At 50.0% G+C, this 21,640-nt stretch overlaps 1 protein-coding gene across 1 annotated transcript in view; it reads left to right on the top strand.

Moving 5' to 3' along the window:
• The window catches only part of HIF1A (hypoxia inducible factor 1 subunit alpha), a 47,964-nt gene extending 34,993 nt beyond the window's left edge, over positions 1–12,971 (top strand). The window contains exons 11-15 of the mRNA XM_075330803.1: positions 1,290–1,412; positions 3,133–3,521; positions 3,628–3,736; positions 3,842–3,965; positions 11,497–12,971. Of these exons, the coding sequence (XP_075186918.1) occupies positions 1,290–1,412; positions 3,133–3,521; positions 3,628–3,736; positions 3,842–3,965; positions 11,497–11,648 (897 nt within the window). The 3' untranslated portion in view covers positions 11,649–12,971. The remainder of the gene's footprint in view (positions 1–1,289; positions 1,413–3,132; positions 3,522–3,627; positions 3,737–3,841; positions 3,966–11,496) is intronic.
• Positions 12,972–21,640: the final 8,669 nt, after the last annotated feature.

The raw sequence follows: 21,640 nt of genomic DNA, 5'->3' as shown, positions 1-21,640 counted from the left end.
TTGCCTGCCCTGCGTCCCCTCCCTCTTTCCCCGCCTAGCTTTCCCTTCCTTCCTCTTCTCCTCGACTTCCCTCCCCTCCCTTCCTTAGATCTTCGCCTCCCCTCCCTGGCTCCCTCCTTGCCTTCCCTCCCTGCCTCGCCTCCCTGGCTCCCCGCCTTGCCTTCCCTCCCTGCCTTCCCTCCCCTCCTTGCCTTCCCTCCCTGCCTTCCCTCCTCTCCCTAGCTCCTCGCCTTGCCTCCCTGGCTCCCTTGCTTGCCTTCCCTCCTCTCCTTGCCTCTCCTCCATTCCTCTGCTCCCCGGCTTGCCTCCCTGCCCCTTTTTGGCTTCTGATATGGGCGTTTCCTAGATTGGACAGGGCAAGCATCACAATGGTAGCTGTGGAGGGATGGGTGAGTATCCTCCTTTTTAGCTTCTTTTACACCAGTCTGAGCCATTTGCAGATTTTTTTTTTTTCCTTGACCTCTGCTTTACCACATGGCAGAATGAAACTACAATAACAAAAGTAAAAGCTAATATGTAGCCTGTAACCCTGATAACACATACATCTGAAAGAGTTCTGTATACATAAACACAATATTGCAGGTCAATATTTGCAAAGTTTTATTTTTTAAGAGTTTTTCTTTAAATTAATGTTACACCCCATGTCTCTGATCACTGGGACCCCCCAGTGTTCCCAATAACACAGTTCTGGAACGCAGGAACCAGAGACAATGACTGCAGCAGAAGTGCGCATGCTCAATCATTGCTCCATTCAGTCTATGGGACTGCTGTAAATAGAAGAGCGCTGTAGTCGGCAGCCCCATAGCAATGGACTGGATTACGGTTGAACATTCGCACCTCCACTCCATGCAGAGCAGAAGCAAGTTCCAGGATCTGAGGATCCCAGGGGGGTATCTCCAGCAGTATGTTATCTGTGATCCCCCTCCTCACATCCCATAGGGTAGGCCTATTGGGAATAACCCTATACAAACATCAGAGCAATAGTGTGTAACAGATGACGCGTATAGTGATGGTGTAGGACAGAGTTCCCCAACTCCAGTCCTCGAGGGCCGCCAACAGTGCATGTTTTCAGGATTTCCTTAGCATTGCATGGGTGTTGGAATCATCAACTGTGCAGGTGATTAAATTATCACGTGTGCAATACTAAGGAAATCCTGAAAACCTGCACTGTTGGCGGCCCTTGAGGACTGGAATTGGGGACCCATGGTGTAGGATGTGATGGAGCCCATGATGACTTGGATGGGATTCACCTTTTAGAGTTTTGATATCCCTTTTTTCCCTTTCTGTAGCCCGCTTCACCCGCAGAGTACTGCTTTGATGTGGACAGTGAAATTTCAAGGGCGTTCAAGATGGATTTGGTGGAAAAACTTTTTGCAATAGACACAGAATCGAAGACCCCGTTCTCCACGCAGGTGTGCATATACCTTGCTGTGCCGGGCACAGCTATTTTGGCATTCTTACCTGTAATGCAGACCCTCTCTTTTATAGGCGGGGAACTATGAGCTTAGTGGGAGGATTTACTAGCGGGTTCTGTGCTGTAAGCATTGTGAAATTACAAGGCCTAACATGGGCTGACAAGGAATAGTGGGAATCTGTTATGGTTACTAGACACTATCGAATTTATTCCTCTGGAAATAAACTCTCCACAAATTATCCAAAAATTAATTTTCTCCAGTATGACTTTTTTTGTAATTTGCTCCTCACAAATTCAGTAAGCTAGGGGTGTGCTGGAGCCACCATTTTTTGCTGAACAATAAAGGCCCACGGAAACTGATAAAAAATACAGTAACAAAAAGGAGACCGTAGCACACTGTAGTGCTAAGACGTGTAACAATGAGTATGGGAATATAGACATGCATTACTGCTATCAAAAACATGTCAAAATTGAGACCTATAGAACACAAAAATGGCCAGTATTATGTGAGCCCAACAGTCAATAAATGGCAAGGCGGCTTCTTTTTGTTGGGTCCCTATCAAACTAATGCCTTTCTTTGGGCTAAAAAACCTACAATTTGATAGGGACCCAACAAAAATTAGGTCTCCTTGCCGCCGGCTGTTGGGCTCACATAAAACTGGCCATTTTTGTATGCTAAGTATCTGAATTTTGACATGTTTTTTCATAGCTGTATTGTATGCCTATATTCCCATATTCATTGTTCCCCATGTCTTCACACTACAGAGTGCAACTGTCCTTTTTGTTACGGTTTCATTTTCAGTTTGCACCTGTTCACATTAGTAGGATGTGCCATCAGTCTTTTTCTTGGTGAAAAATAAATGCTTGTCTCATCGCTCGCCTCCCCCGAAGCTCCCCATCTGGACCTTTTGTGTGTCGTCCTTTCCACTTCCACCGCACTTTTTGGCCTCCTTTTATTCCAGGTCTTCCAGACACACGTAAGGCTCCGTTACATGCAACGACGTATCTAACTATATATCGCCGGGGTCACGGATTCCGTGACGCACATTCGGCATCGTTAGCGACGTCGTTGCGTGTGACATGCATAAACGACCATTAACGATGGAAAATACTCACCAAATCATCCATCGTTGACACGTCGTTCATTTTCAAACAATCGTTGATTGTTGAGGGCGCTGGTTGTTCGTTGTTCCCAAGGCAGCACACATCGCTACGTGTGACACCTCGGGAACGACGAACTACATCGTACCTGCAGCCGCCGGCAATGAGGAAGGAAGGAAGTGGGTGGGATGTTCCGGCCGCTCATCTCCGCCCCTCCACTTCTATTGGGTGGCCGCTTAGTGACGTCGCTGTGGCGCCACACGAACTGCTCCCTTAGAAAGGAGGTGGTTTGCCGGCCACAGTGACGTCACTAGGCAGGTAAGTCCGTGTGACGGCTCCTAACGATATTGTGCACTACGGGAAGCGATTTGCCCATGATGCACAAACTACGGGGGGCGGGTACACTCGCTAGCAATAGTGCAAGCGATATCGCTGCGTGTAACACCCCCTTTATTCTTTTTGACTTTCCTGCGCGCTCAGTAAAAGTGAAGCAGTGCTGCGCAATGAAGTGTTGGGGTTAGATGCGCCAGACACCAGGGGTCTATCGTGAAGCGGCTGATGTGATTTACCGAATGTGAATCTCAGCAGATTACCGACAGTGTTCTTTCTTTATACAGGAAACCGATTTAGATTTGGAAATGTTGGCGCCTTACATCCCAATGGACGACGACTTCCAACTGAGAAGCTTTGATCAACTTTCCTCCTTGGAGAATGAGTCGGCGCCCCATCAACCTTTAGTACACATGACCAATCTCTTCCAGCCCACCATCGCATCCACCACCACTGATTTAAAACCAATCACCACCGAGGCCATGAGTGACCCCAAGACCATCATTGTCCAATCCCCCGTCCAGGTGATGAAGGAGGTGCATAGCGCCCCATCCTCGCCATACAGCGCCGCTAGCCGCAGTCGCACAAGTTCTCCTGTAAGAACGGAGAAGACGTCGGAAAAGACGGACAGATCCCGCCCAGGAACTCCAAATATACAAAGTCCTTTAAGTAAAAGGTAATCATTATAAATCTGCAGCTGAATGAGGCGGCCATACACACTAGATGTATGTGGCGTGTCGGCATGCCTGGACGTTTGCTGACACATTTCTTTCTTTTCCCAGATCTACAACCCTGGATGAGGACATAAGTCCAAAGATGATAGCGTTACATAATGCCCAGAGGAAACGGAAGATTGGAAACGATGGCTCGTTGTTTCAAGCAGTGGGAATTGTACGTTTCTTTTCGTTTCTCCCATTCGGGCAATGATGTTGCAGGCGTCCTGCAGAGTACCTATGAGCACACAATCATCCCTTACTACTTTTATTTTTTACCCAGGGGACTTTATTTCAAACGACCGTGGACCCGGGGCCCAACTCTCCACTGTGGAAACGTGTTAAAGCAGCTGACCTCGACCGGCCGTCTGGAGCCGAACAGAGGACAATTATCTTGTTGTCCACAGGTACGTTTTATAGTAACCGATTACCGAAACATGTGCACAAGCTTGTGTAAAGAAATTGTTGTAGGGGGATGTCCTATGTTCACACCGGATACTGCGTCTGGATATCAGGGCAGAAAATCCACTGCGTATTATATAGAGTTCCAAATCTGTGCAGAAATTGACCCTGGCAGCAGATTTAACTTTAGTGTATACTGAGGATTGCACCCCTTGCAATGCACAGAGTGAAATCTGCAGCAGAATCTCCATCAAATCTGCTTGTAACTCTTGCATCTTTTGTTAGTGGTTTTTTTTTTTTGCTTTTTTTTTTTTGCTCAGTTTATTAACTGTATAGACATACTTTTTATTTTAACTGAAAATACTACCACTCTTTTTTTTTTTTTTTTTAATATATAATATATATATATAATATATATACTGTGTCAGTTCTAGGGATGGGCAAACCTGAAGTTTAAAGTTCGGGGTTCATACCCTACACCAAGTGTCTGGTACTTGAACCTGAATGTCAACTTCTCACAGGAGTCCGTGTCAGAGTTCAGGAGATTAATAAAATTTGTTCAAAGGCTGCAGCGGAGCCAATCGACAAGCTTTTCAGCATGGGGAAGATGCATGGATGCTTCTTGGAACAAAATAAATTATGTGGGGGTCCTCCCTATTTTTGATAACCAGCACAGGTAAAGCAGACAGCTGAGGGCTGATATTATCAGGCAGAGAAGGTCCATGGTTATTTGGCCCTTCCCAGCCTAAAAATAGCAGCCTGCAGCTGCCCCAGAAGTGGTGCATCCATTAGATGTGACAAAAAAAATCCTGGAAGTTGTGACGTAATCCAGTGGTGTAATGTCCCACAGCGCCCATCGGTTCTTATGGAGCTTTGTTATGAAAACGTTATCAGCACAAGGGTCCATAAGTCACGGCTGGTCAGCGGCAGGCACAAAATTTTTCACGCTCGTGATTATAGTATGGGCAGCCATATTTGCAATCACCCAGCTTTCCCAGAAGCAGAGCTAAGAACTGGTCTAACAACTTGCCCAATGTGACAACGTCGGATACTAACATGAGATAACAATCGGCCAAGCACTAATTCGGCCAATGCCTATCTCTCTCTCGACTTCCCTATACATATGAGCGCCAAATTGGGCCATAAAATAATGTGGGGTTTATCTATCTAATGGGGAGAGGAGCAAAATCCATTGCCTGATGGCTCTAGCAGTGACTTTTTTTTTTTATCTCTCTGCAAATATAAGGATTGACTTTTCTTTGTCGCTCTATTGGGAGACCCAGACAATTGGGTGTATAGCTACTGCCTCCGGAGGCCACACAAAGTATTACACTTAAAAGTGTAAGGCCCCTCCCCTTCTGCCTATACACCCCCCGTGGGATCACGGGCTCCTCAGTTTTCATGCTTTGTGCGAAGGAGGTCAGACATCCACGCATAGCTCCACTGTTTAGTCAGCAGCAGCTGCTGACTATGTCGGATGGAAGAAAAGAGGGCCCATACTAGGGCCCCCAGCATGCTCCCTTCTCACCCCACTTTTGTCGGCGGTGTTTAAGGTTGAGGTACCCATTGCGGGTACGGAGGCTGGAGCCCACATGCTGCTTTCCTTCCCCATCCCCTTAGGGCTCTGGGTGAAGTGGGATCTTATCGGTCTCCAGGCACTGAGGCCGTGCTCCATCCACAGCCCCTGGGAATCTGCTGGACATGGAGCGGAGTATCTTCAGGGACATGGCCCTGCTACGTTGAGGTACTCTGTGTCCCCGTGGGGACCGCGCACAGACACACGGCAGCACTGCTGGGTGTGTTAGTGCGCCAGGGACAGCGGCGCTGCCCGCACTGGTGCCATCGCACACTACAGCGTAGCTGGGTGTGTTAGAGTATTGGGGGACTACCGCGCTAACCGCCGCTGCGATTTTTATCACAGGCGCGGCTGGGACTTGTGGTGCGCCGGGGACTTCCGCAACCGCTGTGAGCGGGCGGTAAGCAGCACCTGTGGTGCTGACCCCACTAGTGCCGAAGTGCACATATAGATATATGCTTGTACGCTATACATTGCACTATTCGGTTGCACTTTTGTATTTTGGCTATATACCCTCCTTGATTGTTCGGGGGAGATAACAGCATATCGTCTGTGAAAAACAAGGGTGCAGAAGCACAGGTTTCCTATGCAGCCTGTCCAGCATGTACGGCTATACTGCCGGCAGGTTACACGGACCCCCATTGTATGCAATGCTCGGCCCCTGTGGCACGTACTCAGCCGGAGTCTCTGCTAATGGTCCAGGTGATGGGGACGGAGTTTGCAGTAATTACTGACAGACTTTCTGAGACTATGGCTAAGATACTAGAAGCCTTGCAGTCTAGACAGGTCTCTCAGACCATGGGCACTGTTGATTCATTGCCCCCTGGTCCCCCCCCCCAGTTGGTACAACAAGGTGCTCCGGGAGTGTCTCATGGATCCCAGGGTGAGGGGTCTGACTCGGACCGCAGTCCCAGACCCCCTAAGCGACCTCGCTGGGAGCATCCCTCGACATCACCGCATTATTCAGGGTCTCAGCATGGGGACTCTCTCTATGATGAGGCGGAGGTATCTGATCAGGATTCTGATCCTGAGAACGTTCTCTACCTGGATACACCTGATTGTGACACCGTAGTGAACGATCTTACGGCGTCCATCAATCAAATGTTGGATATTTCTCCCTCAGCTCCTTCGCCTGAGGAGTCAGCTTCTCAGCAGGAGAAGTTCCGTTTCAGGTTCCCCAAGCGTACATTGAGTACGTTTCTGGATCACTCTGACTTCAGGGAGGCAGTCCAGAACCACCAGGCTTGTCCAGATATCTTTTTTTCCAAGCGCCTTAAGGATACACGTTATCCCTTCCCTTTTGACGTTGTCAAGGGCTGGGTTCAGTGTTCCAATGTGGACCTCCTATCTCCAGCGGCTAAATCCTTAGTTGCAGTGGAAGATATGGCTTCACTCAAAGATGCCACTGACAGACAGATGGAGCTCTGGTTGAAATCCATCTATGAAGCTATTGCCGTGTCTTTGCTCCAGCTTTCGCAGCCGTCTGGGCGCTCCAAGCGGTCTCAGCGGCTCAAGCGCAAATTGAGGCAGTCACACGTACGTCTGCGCCGCAGACTGCGTCTTTAACATCTCAAACGTCAGCGTTTGCGTCATACGCCATTAATGCTGTCCTGGACTCGGCGAGCCGGAAGGCAGTTGCGTCCGACTATTCAGTGGTAATACGCAGAGCCTTGGGGTTGCGGGAATGGAAGGCAGATTCTGCTTCCAAAAAAGTGCTTAACCAGTTTGCCAATCTCTGGCGACCGCTTGTTTGGTGAGCGACTGGATGAAATCATCAAACAATCCAAGGGAAAGGATACATCCTTTCCTCAGGCTAAACCGAACATACCCCAACAGAGGAGGGGACAGTCGAGGTTTCGGTCCTTGCGGGGCGCGGGCAGGTCCAATTCTCCTCGTCCAAAAGGCCTCAGAAGGATCAGAGGAATTCCGATTCATGGCGGCCTAAATCACGTCCTAAAAAGACCGCCGGAGGTACCGCCACCAAGGCGGCTTCCTCATGACTTTCGGTCTCCTCACACCGCATCCTCGGTCGGTGGCAGGCTCTCCCGCTTTTGCGACACCTGGCTGCCACAGGTAAAAGACCGTTGGGTGAGAGACATTCTGTCTCACGGTTACAGGATAGAGTTCTCCTCTCTTGATTCTTCAGAACATCTCCGCCTCCCAAGAGAGCCGAGGCTCTCAGGCAGGCGGGGTGCACTCTGAAGGCAGAAGGAGTGGTGGTCCCGGTTCCTTTTCAGCAACAGGGTCACGGTGTTTACTCCAACGTGTTTGTGGTCCCAAAAAATGACGGGTCTTTCCGTCCGGGCAACAGACACGTAAAAACCAGGCGGTTCCGGAGGAATCCCTCCACTCCGTCATCGCCTCAATGTCCCAAAGAGATTTCCTTGCATCGATCGATATCAAGGAGGCTTATCTCCACGTGCCGATCGCTCCGGAGCATCAGCGCTTCCTGCGGTTCGCCATAGGAGACGAACACCTTCAGTTCGCGGCACTGCTTTTCGGCCTGGCGACAGTCCCGCGGGTTTTCTCCAAGGTCATGGCAACAGTAGTAGCGGTCCTCCACTCTCAGGGACACTCGGTGATTCCTTACCTAGACGATCTGCTTGTCAAGGCACCCTCTCAAGGGGCATGCCAACACAGCCTCAACGCTACTCTACAGATTCTCCAGAGCTTCGGGTGGATCATCAATTTTCCAAAGTCAAATCTGACACCGGCACAATCGCTGACATATCTGGGCATGGAATTTCATACCCTATCGGCGATGGTGATACTTCCGCTGGACAAACAGCGGTCACTGCAGTCAGGGTTGCACAATGGGACAGTAAGTCGGCGTTTCTCGACAGAAACGTCTCCCTCTCTCAGGCAGCCAAAGATTCTCTTCGGTGGTGGCTTCTCCCCACTTCATTGTCGAAGGGGAAATCCTTCCTATCCCCATCCTGGGCGGTGGTCACGACGGACGCGAGTCTGTCAGGGTGGGGAGCAGTTTTTCTCCACCACAGGGCTCAGGGTACGTGGACTCAGCAAGAGTCCTCCCTTCAGAACAATGTTCTGGAGGTCAGGGCAGTGTATCTTGCCCTAAAAGCTTTCCAGCAGTGGCTGGAAGGCAAGCAGATCCGAATTCAGTCGGACAACTCTACAGCGGTGGCTTACATCAATCACCAAGGAGGAACACGCAGTCGGCAAGCCTTCCAGGAAGTCCGGCGGATTTTGACGTGGGTGGAAGCCACGGCCTCCACCATATCCGCAGTACACACCCCGGGCGTAGAAAACTGGGAAGCAGACTTTCTCAGTCGCCAGGGCATGGACGTAGGGGAATGGTCCCTTCACCCGGACGTGTTTCAGGAGATCTGTTGCCGCTGGGGGATGCCGGACGTTGACCTAATGGCGTCTCAGCACAACAACAAGGTCCCGGCATTCATGGCACGGTCTCACGATCACAGAGCTCTGGCGGCAGACGCCTTCGTTCAGGATTGGTCGCAGTTTCAACTCCCTTATGTGTTCCCACCGCTGGCATTGTTGCCCAGAGTGTTACGCAAGATCAGGTCCGACTGCCGCCGCGCCATCCTCGTCGCTCCAGACTGGCCAACGAGGTCGTGGTACCCGGATCTGTGGCATCTCACGGTAGGCCAACCGTGGGCACTACCAGACCGACCAGTCTTGCTGTCTCAAGAGCCGTTTTTCCATCTGAATGCTGCGGCCCTCAACCTGACGGTGTGGCCATTGAGTCCTGGATCCTAGCATCTGCAGGGTTATCTCAAGAGGTCATTACCACTATGAGACAGGCCAGAAAACCCACATCTGCCAAGATCTACCACAGAACGTGGAAGATATTCTTATCTTGGTGCTCTGCTCAGGGAGTTTCTCCCTGGCCAATTGCCTTGCCTACTTTCTTTCCTTCCTGCAATCCGGTTTGGAAAAAGGTTTGTCGCTCAGCTCCCTTAAGGGACAAATCTCAGCGCTCTCTGTTTTTTTTTCAGAAGCGCCTAGCAAGACTTCCTCAGGTACGCACGTTCCTGCAGGGGGTTTGCCGCGTAGTCCCTCCTTACAAACGGCTGTTAGAACCCTGTGATTTGAACAGGGTGCTGATGGTTCTTCAGAAACCACCATTCGAGCCTATGAGGGATTTTTCTCTCTCACGTCTTTCGCAGAAAGTGGTTTTCCTAGGGGCAGTCACTTCACTTAGGAGAGTGTCTGTCGGGGCAGCATTGTCGGGCAAAGCCCCCTTCCCGGTATCTCACCAGGTCAAGGGGTTCTGCGTCCGGTTCCGGAATTTCTCCCTAAGGTGGTATCCCCCCTTTCATCTCAATCAGGGTATCCCCGTACCCTCTGTTTGTCCTCATCTAGTTCACCAATGTGAAAAGGATTTGCACTTGATTAGATCTGGTGAGAGCACTCAGACTCTACATCGATCGTACGGCGTCCCTGCGCCGCTCGGATGCACTCTTTGTCCTTGTCGCTAGCCAGCCTAAAGGGTCGCAGGCTTCCAAATCAAGCCTGGCTCGGTGGATCAAGGAACCAATTCTCGAGCTTATCGTTCTGCTGGGCTTACGGTTCCCTCAGGGCTGAAGGTCCATTCTACCAGAGCTGTGGATGCGTCCCGGGCTTGAGGCACCAGGCTACGGCTCAGCTTGTGTGTCAGGCGGCTACCTGGTCCAGCCTCCACACTTTCACGAAACACTATCAGGTGCATACCTATGCTTCGGCGGATGCCAGCATAGGCAGACGAGTCCTTCAGGCGGCGGTTGCCCACCTGTAGGTAGGGGCCGTTTTACGGCTCTATTACGAGGTATTATTTTACCCACCAAGGGATTGCTTTTGGACATCCCAATTGTCTGGGTCTCCCAATAGAGCGACAAAGAAGAAGGGAATTTTGTTTACTTACCGTAAATTCCTTTTCTTCTAGCTCTAATTGGGAGACCCAGCACCCGCCCCTGTTTTTTTGTATACACATGTTGTTCATGTTGAATGGTTTCAGTTCTCCGATATTCCTTCGGATTGAATTTGCTTAAACCAGTTTATTGGCTTTCCTCCTTCTTGCTTTTGCACTAAAACTGAGGAGCCCGTGATCCCACGGGGGGTGTATAGGCAGAAGGGGAGGGGCCTTACACTTTTAAGTGTAATACTTTGTGTGGCCTCCGGAGGCAGTAGCTATACACCCAATTGTCTGGGTCTCCCAATTAGAGCTAGAAGAAAAGGAATTTACGGTAAGTAAACAAAATTACCTTCTTTTAGCCTGTTGGGGATGAGGCTCCCCCATACACATCACTCGACCATTAAAGACGTAGGTCACCCATATTTATTATTTGCTAGATCGATATTATGTTGATAAACTGTTTCTCTCATATACCTTATGTTGGCAATAGTGCCTGTGAGAGTGCTATTGCAGTTCGCTCTTCCCCATCGCTTGACCCCCCCCCGGGATCTGTGTCCTTGGGAATCCGGTGATGTCATGTCAACTTCCTGATAACGTGACATCACCGCGGCCGGCCCCATTCTTCCTGAGTCACTGAGCTGTGGGCGGTGTTTCACTGTTCAGCGTGTCTCCTGCTTGCAGAGCTCTGCTGTGAAGGAGGAGGGAGCTGATCGGCTGTCACGCTGGGTGCTGAGCAGTGAAACACCGCCCACAGCCAATCACTCAGGGAGACTGTGGTCACCTGCGGTGATGTCACATGATCAGGAAGTTGACGTGACATCACCGGAACCCCGAGGTCAAAGAGCCCGGGGGTCAGGCAATGGGGAACAGCGGTCCGCAATAGCACCACTCACAGGCACTACTGTCAATCTAAGGTATTTGAGAGAAACATTGTTTCTCAACATATCGATCTGGCAAATAATAAAAATGGGTGAACCACCCCTTTTAAAGATTAGAAGTAAAAAAAACTAAGAAAAAAAAAGCAAGTATTAAAGTGTTGTGTTGCTGCCTACATGCTCTTCTTACCTGTGAACGTTTCTCCTTCCAGACATGGCCAGTCGATTGCTCGGGCAGTCGTTGGATGGCACCGGGCTTCCTCAGCTGACCAGTTACGACTGTGAAGTGAATGCCCCAATCCAAGGAAACAGAAACCTGCTGCAGGGAGAGGAATTATTAAGAGCCCTCGATCAAGTGAACTGATCCTCGCTTTCCCATTTCTGGACACTTGTGAAACCTTCTCCACCCAAAGCAGTGTATTTATATTTTCTAGATCTGATTATTAGAAGCCTGTCTACAATCCCGCACCACTTCAGTTAGCACCATCTCTGCTCCACTCGGCCGCCGTCTTTTTTTCTTTTATTCTATGACAGAATCTTTTCCAGCTCCATTTATACCAATACATATACCACATCATATTCAATATTAAGTCAACCCCTAAAGTGCCCCTTTTTTTTGTTTTTTTTTTGTTTTTTTTTATGCCCTGACTCTTCTTATTCCATTAGTCGTTTCGTTTTTGTTTTTTGTTTTTTTTTTCTCGTTTCACTCTCTCCACATCATGGTGACCTTCTCCTACGTTCTCATGCACAGGAAACAATGCTTTTCCAGCGGTGCATTGTAGTCACAATCGCACAATCTATATTTTCTTAAGAAAACGAAAAAAAATAAAATAAAATACCAGCAGGTTCTTCATGCAATATATATTATGCATTTTTAAAGTTTTAGTCTATATATTTTATTTTTTGTTTTTTTTTTTTTTTTTTTGGATTATTAGTTTCTATTGTCTAAATAAAAAAAAAAAAAAAATCATGTTAAGGCCTGACGTCGTTTCCATCGTTCCCGCATGTTGTAACGTAGACTTCAACGTATTGGAACAAAGCGGCTACGGCAGAGAATTAAGAAAAAAAAACAAACTAGAGATATAATCACAACTTTTTTTTTTTTTCCTTTGGAAAATGGGTAGATTTATATAGTTAAAAAAAAAACTCTTTGGTAAGAGAATTTTAATGTAGCAGATGAACCGCTCCGAATAAAAGATATTCTTGCTTGTAGTTGTAAAGACTCCATGGCAATTTTTTTTTTTATTATTTTTTTTATTTTTTTTTTTTGTAAAGCGTATGAAATGTTTACCGCCCACTCGTGGTGTAGAAATTCAAGCTCACGTAAATAAAAATAAATATTAAAAAAAAAAGAGAAAAATATATATAGAATCGTATTGCTAACAGAACGGACGACATCAGAAATCAAGTTTTCTTGGTATTTGATTAAACACTTTTTAAGTCCAGTTAGTAAAAAAAAAAAAAAAAAAAATGTTTTTAGAATTTTTTTTTTATTTTTTTTTAAATTTAGATGTCGTAGCTGTAACATCTGCTCCGTGTGATTGTTTGTCGCAGACTGTGGAAAATTGTTTTTTTTGTTTTGTTTTTTTTGTTTCCATCTATCTTTTTTGCTGTTTGTGGTTGGATCTAACACTAAATGTATTGTTTTATGCCATCAATAAACATTATACATGGACCAGGCCACACATGCTAGCATTTTGTCTTTTGTCACTCCAGGCTGTGTGCCTGTGAATGGGAGAACGTTATTCACTGGCTGCTCTGCTTTGGGTGCACCAGTCGATCACTTACACGGTTCTGCCACCATCTTAGGGTACTTTCACACTTGCGTTCAGCGGAGTCCGTCACTATGGAGAATAGCGCAGTTCGCGCACTGCGCTATTCTCCATAGACTTGTATGGACAACGAACTGTAACGCAAGTGTCAGCGGTGCATCCGCTGGACGACGCAGCGTCGTTATTTTGACGCTGTGTCGGGCGGAAGGAACGCTGCATGTAACGTTTTTTTGAGTGACGGAAACCTTTATTTTTCACTGCGCATGCGCTTTTTTTTTTTTTTTTTTTTTTAATCACAGAAACTTTATTTTGTTTCTCGGTGGCCGAACGTTCAGCTGAGCGCCCGGCCGCCGGCATGTGAGAGCACTCAGCTGAGCGCCCGGCCGCTGGCATGTGAGAGCGATCAGCTGAGCGCCCGGCAGCCGGCCATTGAGAGCGATCAGCTGAGCGCCCGGCAGCCGGCTATTGAGAGCGCTCAGCTCAGCACCTGGCTATTGAGAGCGATCAGCTGAGCGCCCGGCAGCCGGCTATTGAGAGCGATCAGCTAAGCGCCTGGCAGCCGGCTATTGAGAGCGCTCAGCTCAGCACCCGGCAGCCGGCTATTGAGAGCGCTCAGCTCAGCACCCGGCTATTGAGCGCGATCAGCTGAGCGACCGGCCGCCGGCTATTGAGAGCGATCAGCTGATCGTTCACAATAGTCTGCTGCCGGTAAAACTGTAAAGAAGAAAAAAAAATTAAAAAAAAAAAAAGCTTTCCGTTGTTTTGTACGATCCGTAGCATTCGTTGTGCCATTAAATGCAACACATCCGTCAAGCGACGCATCCGTCAAACAACGCAATGCTACGGAAGCCGTCCAACGCAAGTGTGAAAGTAGCCTCTTCAGCATTGACTTTGAATCACTGAGGACTAGTTGTGGAATGCTGGAAATCACAGAATGGAGACGTTACTGATACTCGGATGGTGAAAAATGGAAACAAAATTTTCTAAAACCCTTGATTTATTCAGTATGAAGTATGAGTGCCACAAGCGGACATCCCCACCACTTATAGCCTCGGTTGCTTTCAATGAGGTTGTTAAAGGGAATCTGTCAGCAAGTTTTTCTATGTAATCTGAGGACAGCATGAGGTAGGGGTGGAGACACTGATATCAGGAATGTGCCACTTATTTGGCTGTGTTGTTTCAATACAATGAGTGTTTTATCAGTAGATCACTGCCCTGATTAGGTGCCATGTCAGCCCTAGTCCCACCATAACCTCCTTCAGCAGCTCACTGTCTATAGACTATGTACACAGAGAGCTGTGGGTGGGGTTATCTTTCTGAGCTCTGATAGTTTTACTGCGTGCAGCAGCTGACATACTAAGTGACACTTTACTGGAATCGGGGTCTCTTTATTCTGCCTTGCTGAATGCACTTGGACAAATCATCAAGATCCACTGCTGGCAACTCCTTTTGTAATTGCCGACCAATGACATCCCAGATGTGCTCGATCTGAGACACTGCAGGATATGGTTGCAGTTTAAGCCCACTCAGGCAGATTATAGTAGCACGAGCAACATGCGGCTTGGGGTTATTGCTTTAAAAAACGTATGCTGGGACACGGGAGAAATGGCTGCACCATTGGTTCCACGACTCATTTAATGTCATGCTGAGCTGCTCATGTACCCGGAATGAAAACGAGAGGGGTACGGCTTCCGTACATTATTCCTCCCTACACCATAATCTACGGAGTAAGACCGTTCCCTTGTGTTGGCCTCTTCATGGTATTGCCCATTTAGGTTTTTGGCTATCGCTCGCTGCCTCCAAAACCCATTTGGAACTCATCGCTGAGGAGGACAGACCTCCGTTCCACCCTCCATTGCCATCTTGCTCTGCACCATGTAATAATTTGAGAACGTTGGTGTACAGTAAGTGGATTAAAATCTGCCTCGCTTTTTCCAGCCTCTCTGCTGCAGTCGTCCCTTAGAGTTTGTTGATGCAACTGCAGTGGTGACATCTGGTAGATTATTATGTGGTCGCTGCAGCCAATCACAACATTCAGCCCAGTGATTAGCTGCAGAGGTCCCACGCTGCATACGCGATGTTAAAATTGCATCCATATCAACAAAGATTGGGGGCAGCAGTGGAGAGGTGGCACCACAGCTACGGGGAGTGGAGAGGTGGCACCACAGCTACGGGGAGTGGAGAGGTGGCACCACAGCTACGGGGAGTGGAGAGGTGGCACCACAGCTACGGGGAGTGGAGAGGTGGCACCACAGCTACGGGGAGTGGAGAGGTGGCACCACAGCTACGGGGAGTGGGGGAGCTGGCACCACAGCTACGGGGAGTGGAGAGGTGGCACCACAGCTACGGGGAGTGGGGAGGTGACACCACAGCTACGGGAAGTGGGGAGGTGGCACCACAGCTACGGGGAGTGGGGAGGTGGCACCACAGCTACGGGGAGTGGGGAGGTGGCACCACAGCTACGGGGAGTGGGGAGGTGGCACCACAGCTACGGGGAGTGGGGAGGTGGCACCACAGCTACGGGGAGTGGGGAGGTACGCTCATGTTTGTTTTCTGACAGAGGTTATTGATATTGGAAGGGGAGACCGGCGTACACAGATGTCTGAAAGCAACATTCTGTTTCTTCATCGTTCCTTATGGGAGACCCAGACCATGGGTGTATAGCTTCTGCCTCCGGAGGACACACAAAGTACTACACTAAAAAGTGTAGCTCCTCCCTCCTAGCATATACACCCCCTGGATAACCAAATATAGCCAGTTCAATGCTTTGTGTTCAGGAGGCACACATCCACATTCATGCTTCCTCAAAGAAGTACCTTGCTGGGCTCCCATTTGCTGGGTCCAGGCTGTCCGGTGAACAACTGGATGAAATAATTAAGGAGGCTACTGGCGGGAAGAGTACTTCCTTGCCACAGACTAAAACCAGGAAACCTGTCCAGGGCAGGAACCAGTCGAGGTTTCGTTCCTTTCGTTCCTCTAACTGGTCGTCCTCTAAGCCCTCGGCCTCGTCCACTAACTCAGCCAAGGACCAGAAGCCCACCTGGCGCAAGAAGCCGCGTCCACAAAAGTCCGCAGGAGCTGCTGCCACCAAGGCAGCCTCCTCTTGACTATCTGGCCGAGCCAGCAACGTCCTTGGTCGGTGGCAGGCTCTCCCACTTTGGCGACGTGTGGTTTCAACACGTCTCCGATCAGTGGGCGCGGGATATCATCTCCCACGGCTACAGGATAGAGTTCTCTTCCAGCCCGCCAAACAGATTTTTTCTGTGAACTCCCCCCTGCTCCAAGGCCGCCGCCTTCTCTCAGGCCGTGGCATCCTTGCAGGCCAGCGGAGTGATTGTACCGGTTCCCGCCAGGGAACGGTTCAGAGGTTTTTACTCAAATCTCTTCCTAGTCCCCAAAAAGAACGGTTCCTTCCGGCCCATCCTGGATCTCAAGCTTCTCAACAAACATGTTCGGGTGCGGCACTTTCGCATGGAGTCTCTGCGATCAGTCATTGCCTCAATGACCCAAGGAGATTTCCTGGCATCCATCGACATCAGAGATGCCTATCTGCATGTGCCAATTGCAGTTTCACACCAGCGTTGGCTACGTTTTGCAATCGGAGAGGAACATTTCCAATTCGTGGCTCTCCCCTTCAGGTTAGCCACGGCCCCTCGAGTATTTACCAAGGTCATGGCAGCAGTGGTTGCGGTTCTGCACCTCCAGGGGTTGGCAGTGATTCCTTACCTGGACGACCTTCTGGTCAAGGCTTCATCCAGCGCAGACTGTCAGCGGAGTGTCTCGCTCACTCTCGCCACTCTTGTTCAATTCGGGTGGCTTGTCAATCTGCCCAAGTCCACTTTGACCCCGACCCAAGAACTCACGTACCTAGGGATGCAATTCGAGACTCTGCCGGCACTTGTCAAGCTGCCCTTAGTCAAACAGCAGTCCCTCCATCTGGCGGTGCGCTCTCTCCTGAGGCCCCGCCGTCATTCCATCAGGCACCTCATGCAGGTGCTGGGTCAGATGGTGGCGTCAATGGAAGCGGTTCCCTTTGCCCAGTTCCATCTGCGTCCTCTGCAGCTGGACATTCTCCGCTGTTGGGACAAGCGGACTTCTTCCTTGCACAGGTTGGTGGCTCTGTCGCCACAGACCAGGAACTCTCTTCAGTGGTGGCTTCGGCCCCTCTCTCTGTCTCAGGGACGCTCCTTCCTGGCCCCGTCCTGGGTGATCCTCACCACGGATGCCAGTCTATCCGGCTGGGGAGCAGTATTTCTCCACCACCGAGCACAGGGCACTTGGACTCCGTCCGAATCAGCCCTCTCGATCAATGTGCTGGAAATCAGAGCTGTGCTCTTAGCTCTCGTAGCCTTTCACCACCTGTTGGCGGGCAAGCACATTCGAGTCCAGTCAGACAACGCGACAGCAGTTGCCTACATCAATCACCAGGGCGGGACTCGCAGCCGCCTGGCAATGTTGGAGGTTCAACGCATCCTTCAGTGGACGGAGGACTCCAAGTCCACCATATCCGCAGTCCACATCCCAGGCGTAGAAAACTGGGAGGCAGATTATCTCAGCCGTCAAACCGTGGACAACGGCGAGTGGGCTCTGCATCCGGCAGTGTTCCGGTCGATCTGCCGCAAGTGGGGAACTCCGGAAGTGGATCTAATGGCATCCCGGCACAACAACAAGGTCCCGGTTTACGTGGCTCGCTCCCACGATCCTCAGGCTTTTGCAGCGGACGCGCTGGTTCAGGATTGGTCCCAGTTCCGTCTGTCTTACGTGTTTCCCCCTCTAGTTCTCTTGCCCAGAGTCCTGCGCAAGATCAGAATGGAGGGCCGTCGGGTCATACTCATTGCTCCAGACTGGCCCAGGCGAGCTTGGTACCCAGACCTGCTCCGTCTGTCCGTAGAGGTGCCGTGGCATCTCCCGGACCGTCCAGACCTTCTCTCACAAGGTCCGTTTTTCCGCCAGAATTCTGCAGCTCTCAGATTGACGGCGTGGCTCTTGAGTCCTGGATCCTGACGGCTTCCGGCATTCCTCCCGAAGTCATCTCCACTATGACTCAGGCTCGGAAGTCTTCCTCGGCCAAAATTTACCACAGGACTTGGAGAATTTTCCTGTCCTGGTGTCGTTCTTCCGGCCACGCCCCTTGGCCTTTTTCCCTGCCGACCCTTCTGTCCTTCCTGCAGTCTGGTCTGCAGCTAGGACTATCCCTCAATTCCCTCAAGGGACAGGTCTCGGCTCTGTCAGTGTTGTTCCAGCGGCGTATCGCCCGGCTGGCTCAGGTGCGCACCTTCATGTAGGGCGCATCTCACATCATTCCGCCTTACCGGCGGCCTCTGGATCCCTGGGACCTTAATCTGGTCCTCACGGCCTTGCAGAAACCCCCTTTTGAGCCACTTAGAGAGGTTTCTTTGTCTCGTCTTTCACAGAAAGTGGTCTTTCTAGTGGCCATAACTCCCCTCAGGAGAGTCTCTGATTTGGCTGCGCTCTCCTCGGAGTCACCTTTTTTGGTTTTTCACCAAGACAAGGTGGTTCTTCGTCCGTCTCCGGACTTTCTTCCTAAGGTGGTATCTCCTTTCCACCTAAACCAGGATATTTCCCTGCCTTCCTTTTGTCCGGCTCCTGTTCATCGCTTTGAAAAAGCGTGGCATACTCTGGATCTGGTGCGGGCGCTCCGGATCTATGTGTCTCGCACCGCTGCTCTTAGGCGGTGCACCTCTCTCTTTGTGCTGACCACTGGTCAGCGTAAGGGCCTCTCTGCTTCTAAGCCGACCCTAGCTCGCTGGATTAGGTCGGCCATTTCCGATGCCTACCAGTGTACTCAAGTGCCTCCCCCGCCAGGGATCAAGGCACACTCGACCAGAGCTGTCGGTGCCTCTTGGGCTTTCAGGCACCAGGCTACGGCTCAGCAGGTCTGTCAGGCTGCCACTTGGTCTAGTCTGCACACCTTTTCGAAGCACTACCAAGTGCATGCTCATGCTTCGGCAGATGCGAGCTTGGGCAGGCGCATCCTTCAGGCGGCTGTCGCCCATTTGTGAAGTTAGGTTTCGCCTACTTCTCAGTTTTCTGTTTATTCCCACCCATGGACTGCTTTGAGACGTCCCATGGTCTGGGTCTCCCATAGGAACGATAAAGAAAAAGAGAATTTTGTTTACTTACCGTAAATTCTTTTTCTTATAGTTCCGACATGGGAGACCCAGCACCCTCCCTGTTGCCTGTTGGCAGTTTTCTTGTTCCGTGTGTTTTCACCGGCTGTTGTTGTAGACAGAGGTTCCGGTTGTTCCGGGTTTTGCTCTATCTCTACTTGTGGGTGGATGTCCTCCTTCAGCTTTTGCACTAAACTGGCTATATTTGGTTATCCAGGGGGTGTATATGCTAGGAGGGAGGAGCTACACTTTTTAGTGTAGTACTTTGTGTGTCCTCCGGAGGCAGAAGCTATACACCCATGGTCTGGGTCTCCCATGTCGGAACTATAAGAAAAAGAATTTACGGTAAGTAGACAAAATTCTCTTTTTTTGGTTTGTTGTTTTTTTTTCATAAATCCACAGCTTTGGGACTGCCAGTAAAGGAGTATGATGGTAGGATCAACCCACCAGAGGATTGTTTCCAGTTCATAACCAGTAATACGTCTAGTGGTGTAGGGCCTGTATACCAAAAACGGGAGATCTGAAGTGATTATCTTTGCTTAAAGTGAACCTGACCGGTTCAATATGCACCAGGACCACGAGCAGTTCTGGGTATATATTGCTAATTTCTGCCTAACCGTCCCTGTATACACTAACATAGATAAAGAGATCTTTAGAAAGAAGGGAATTTTGTTTACTTACCGTAAATTCCTTTTCTTCTAGCTCCTATTGGGAGACCCAGACAATTGGGTGTATAGCTTCTGCCTCCGGAGGCCACACAAAGTTATTACACTTTAAAAAGTGTAACCCCTCCCCTCTGCCTATACACCCTCCCGTGCATCACGGGCCCATCAGTTTTGGTGCCAAAGCAGGAAGGAGGAAACTTATAAATTGGTCTAAGGTAAATTCAATCCGAAGGATGTTCGGAGAACTGAAACCATGAACCAAAGGACAATTGAACATGAACAACATGTGTACACAAAAGAACAACAGCCCGAAGGGAACAGGGGCGGGAGCTGGGTCTCCCAATAGGAGCTAGAAGAAAAGGAATTTACGGTAAGTAAACAAAATTCCCTTCTTCTTTGTCGCTCCATTGGGAGACCCAGACAATTGGGATGTCCAAAAGCAATCCCTGGGTGGGTAAAGAATACCTCGATAAAAAAGAGCCGAAAAAACGGCCCCTTCTTACAGGTGGGCCACTGCCGCCTGAAGGACTCGCCTACCTAGGCTGGCGTCTGCCGAAGCATAGGCATGCACCTGATAGTGTTTTGTAAAGGTGTGCAGACTCCACCAGGTAGCCGCCTGACACACCTGCTGAGCCGTAGCCTGGTGCCGCAATGCCCAGGACGCACCTACAGCTCTGGTAGAATGGGCTTTCAGCCCTGAAGGAATCGGAAGCCCAGACGAACGGTAGGCTTCAAGAATCGGTTCCTTGATCCACCTAGCCAAGGTTGACTTGGAAGCCTGCGACCCCTTACGCTGGCCAGCGACAAGGACAAAGAGCGCATCAGAACGGCGCAGTGGCGCCGTGCGTGAAATGTAGAGCTTGAGTGCTCTCACGAGATCTAACAAGTGCAAATCCTTTTCACATTGGTGAACTGGATGAGGGCAAAAAGAAGGTAAGGAGATATCCTGATTGAGATGAAACGGGGATACCACCTTAGGGAGAAATTCCGGGACCGGACGCAGAACCACCTTATCCTGGTGGAACACCAGGAAGGGTGCTTTGCATGACAGCGCTGCTAGCTCAGACACTCTCCGAAGTGATGTAACTGCCACTAGGAAGGCCACCTTCTGCGAAAGGCGAGATAGAGAGACATCCCGCATCGGCTCGAAAGGTGGCTTCTGGAGAGCCGACAGTACCCTGTTAAGATCCCAGGGTTCTAGCGGACGCTTGTAAGGTGGAACTATGTGGCAAACCCCCTGCAGGAACGTGCGGACCTGCGGAAGCCTGGCTAGACGCTTTTGAAAAAACACGGAAAGCGCCGATACTTGTCCCTTGAGAGAGCCGAGAGACAAGCCCTTGTCCATTCCGGATTGAAGGAAGGAAAGAAAAGTGGGCAAGGCAAACGGCCAGGGAGTGAAACCCTGATCAGAGCACCAGGATAAGAAGATCCTCCAAGTCCTGTGGTAGATCTTGGCGGACGTTGGTTTCCTGGCCTGTCTCATGGTGGCAATGACATCTTGAGATAACCCTGATGACGCTAGGAGCCAGGACTCAATGGCCACACAGTCAGGTTGAGGGCCGCAGAATTCAGATGGAAAAATGGCCCTTGAGACAGCAAGTCTGGTCGGCCTGGGAGTGCCCACGGTTGACCCACCGTGAGGTGCCACAGATCCGGGTACCACGATCTCCTCGGCCAGTCTGGAGCGACGAGGATGGCACGACTGCAGTCGGACCTGATCTTGCGTAATACTCTGGGCAGCAGTGCCAGAGGAGGAAATACATAAGGCAGTCGAAACTGCGACCAGTC

This window comes from Anomaloglossus baeobatrachus, chromosome 12, assembly GCF_048569485.1.
Source record: "Anomaloglossus baeobatrachus isolate aAnoBae1 chromosome 12, aAnoBae1.hap1, whole genome shotgun sequence".
Classification (NCBI taxonomy): Eukaryota; Metazoa; Chordata; class Amphibia; order Anura; family Aromobatidae; genus Anomaloglossus; species Anomaloglossus baeobatrachus.
This window is presented reverse-complemented; position numbering and strand designations above follow the sequence as displayed.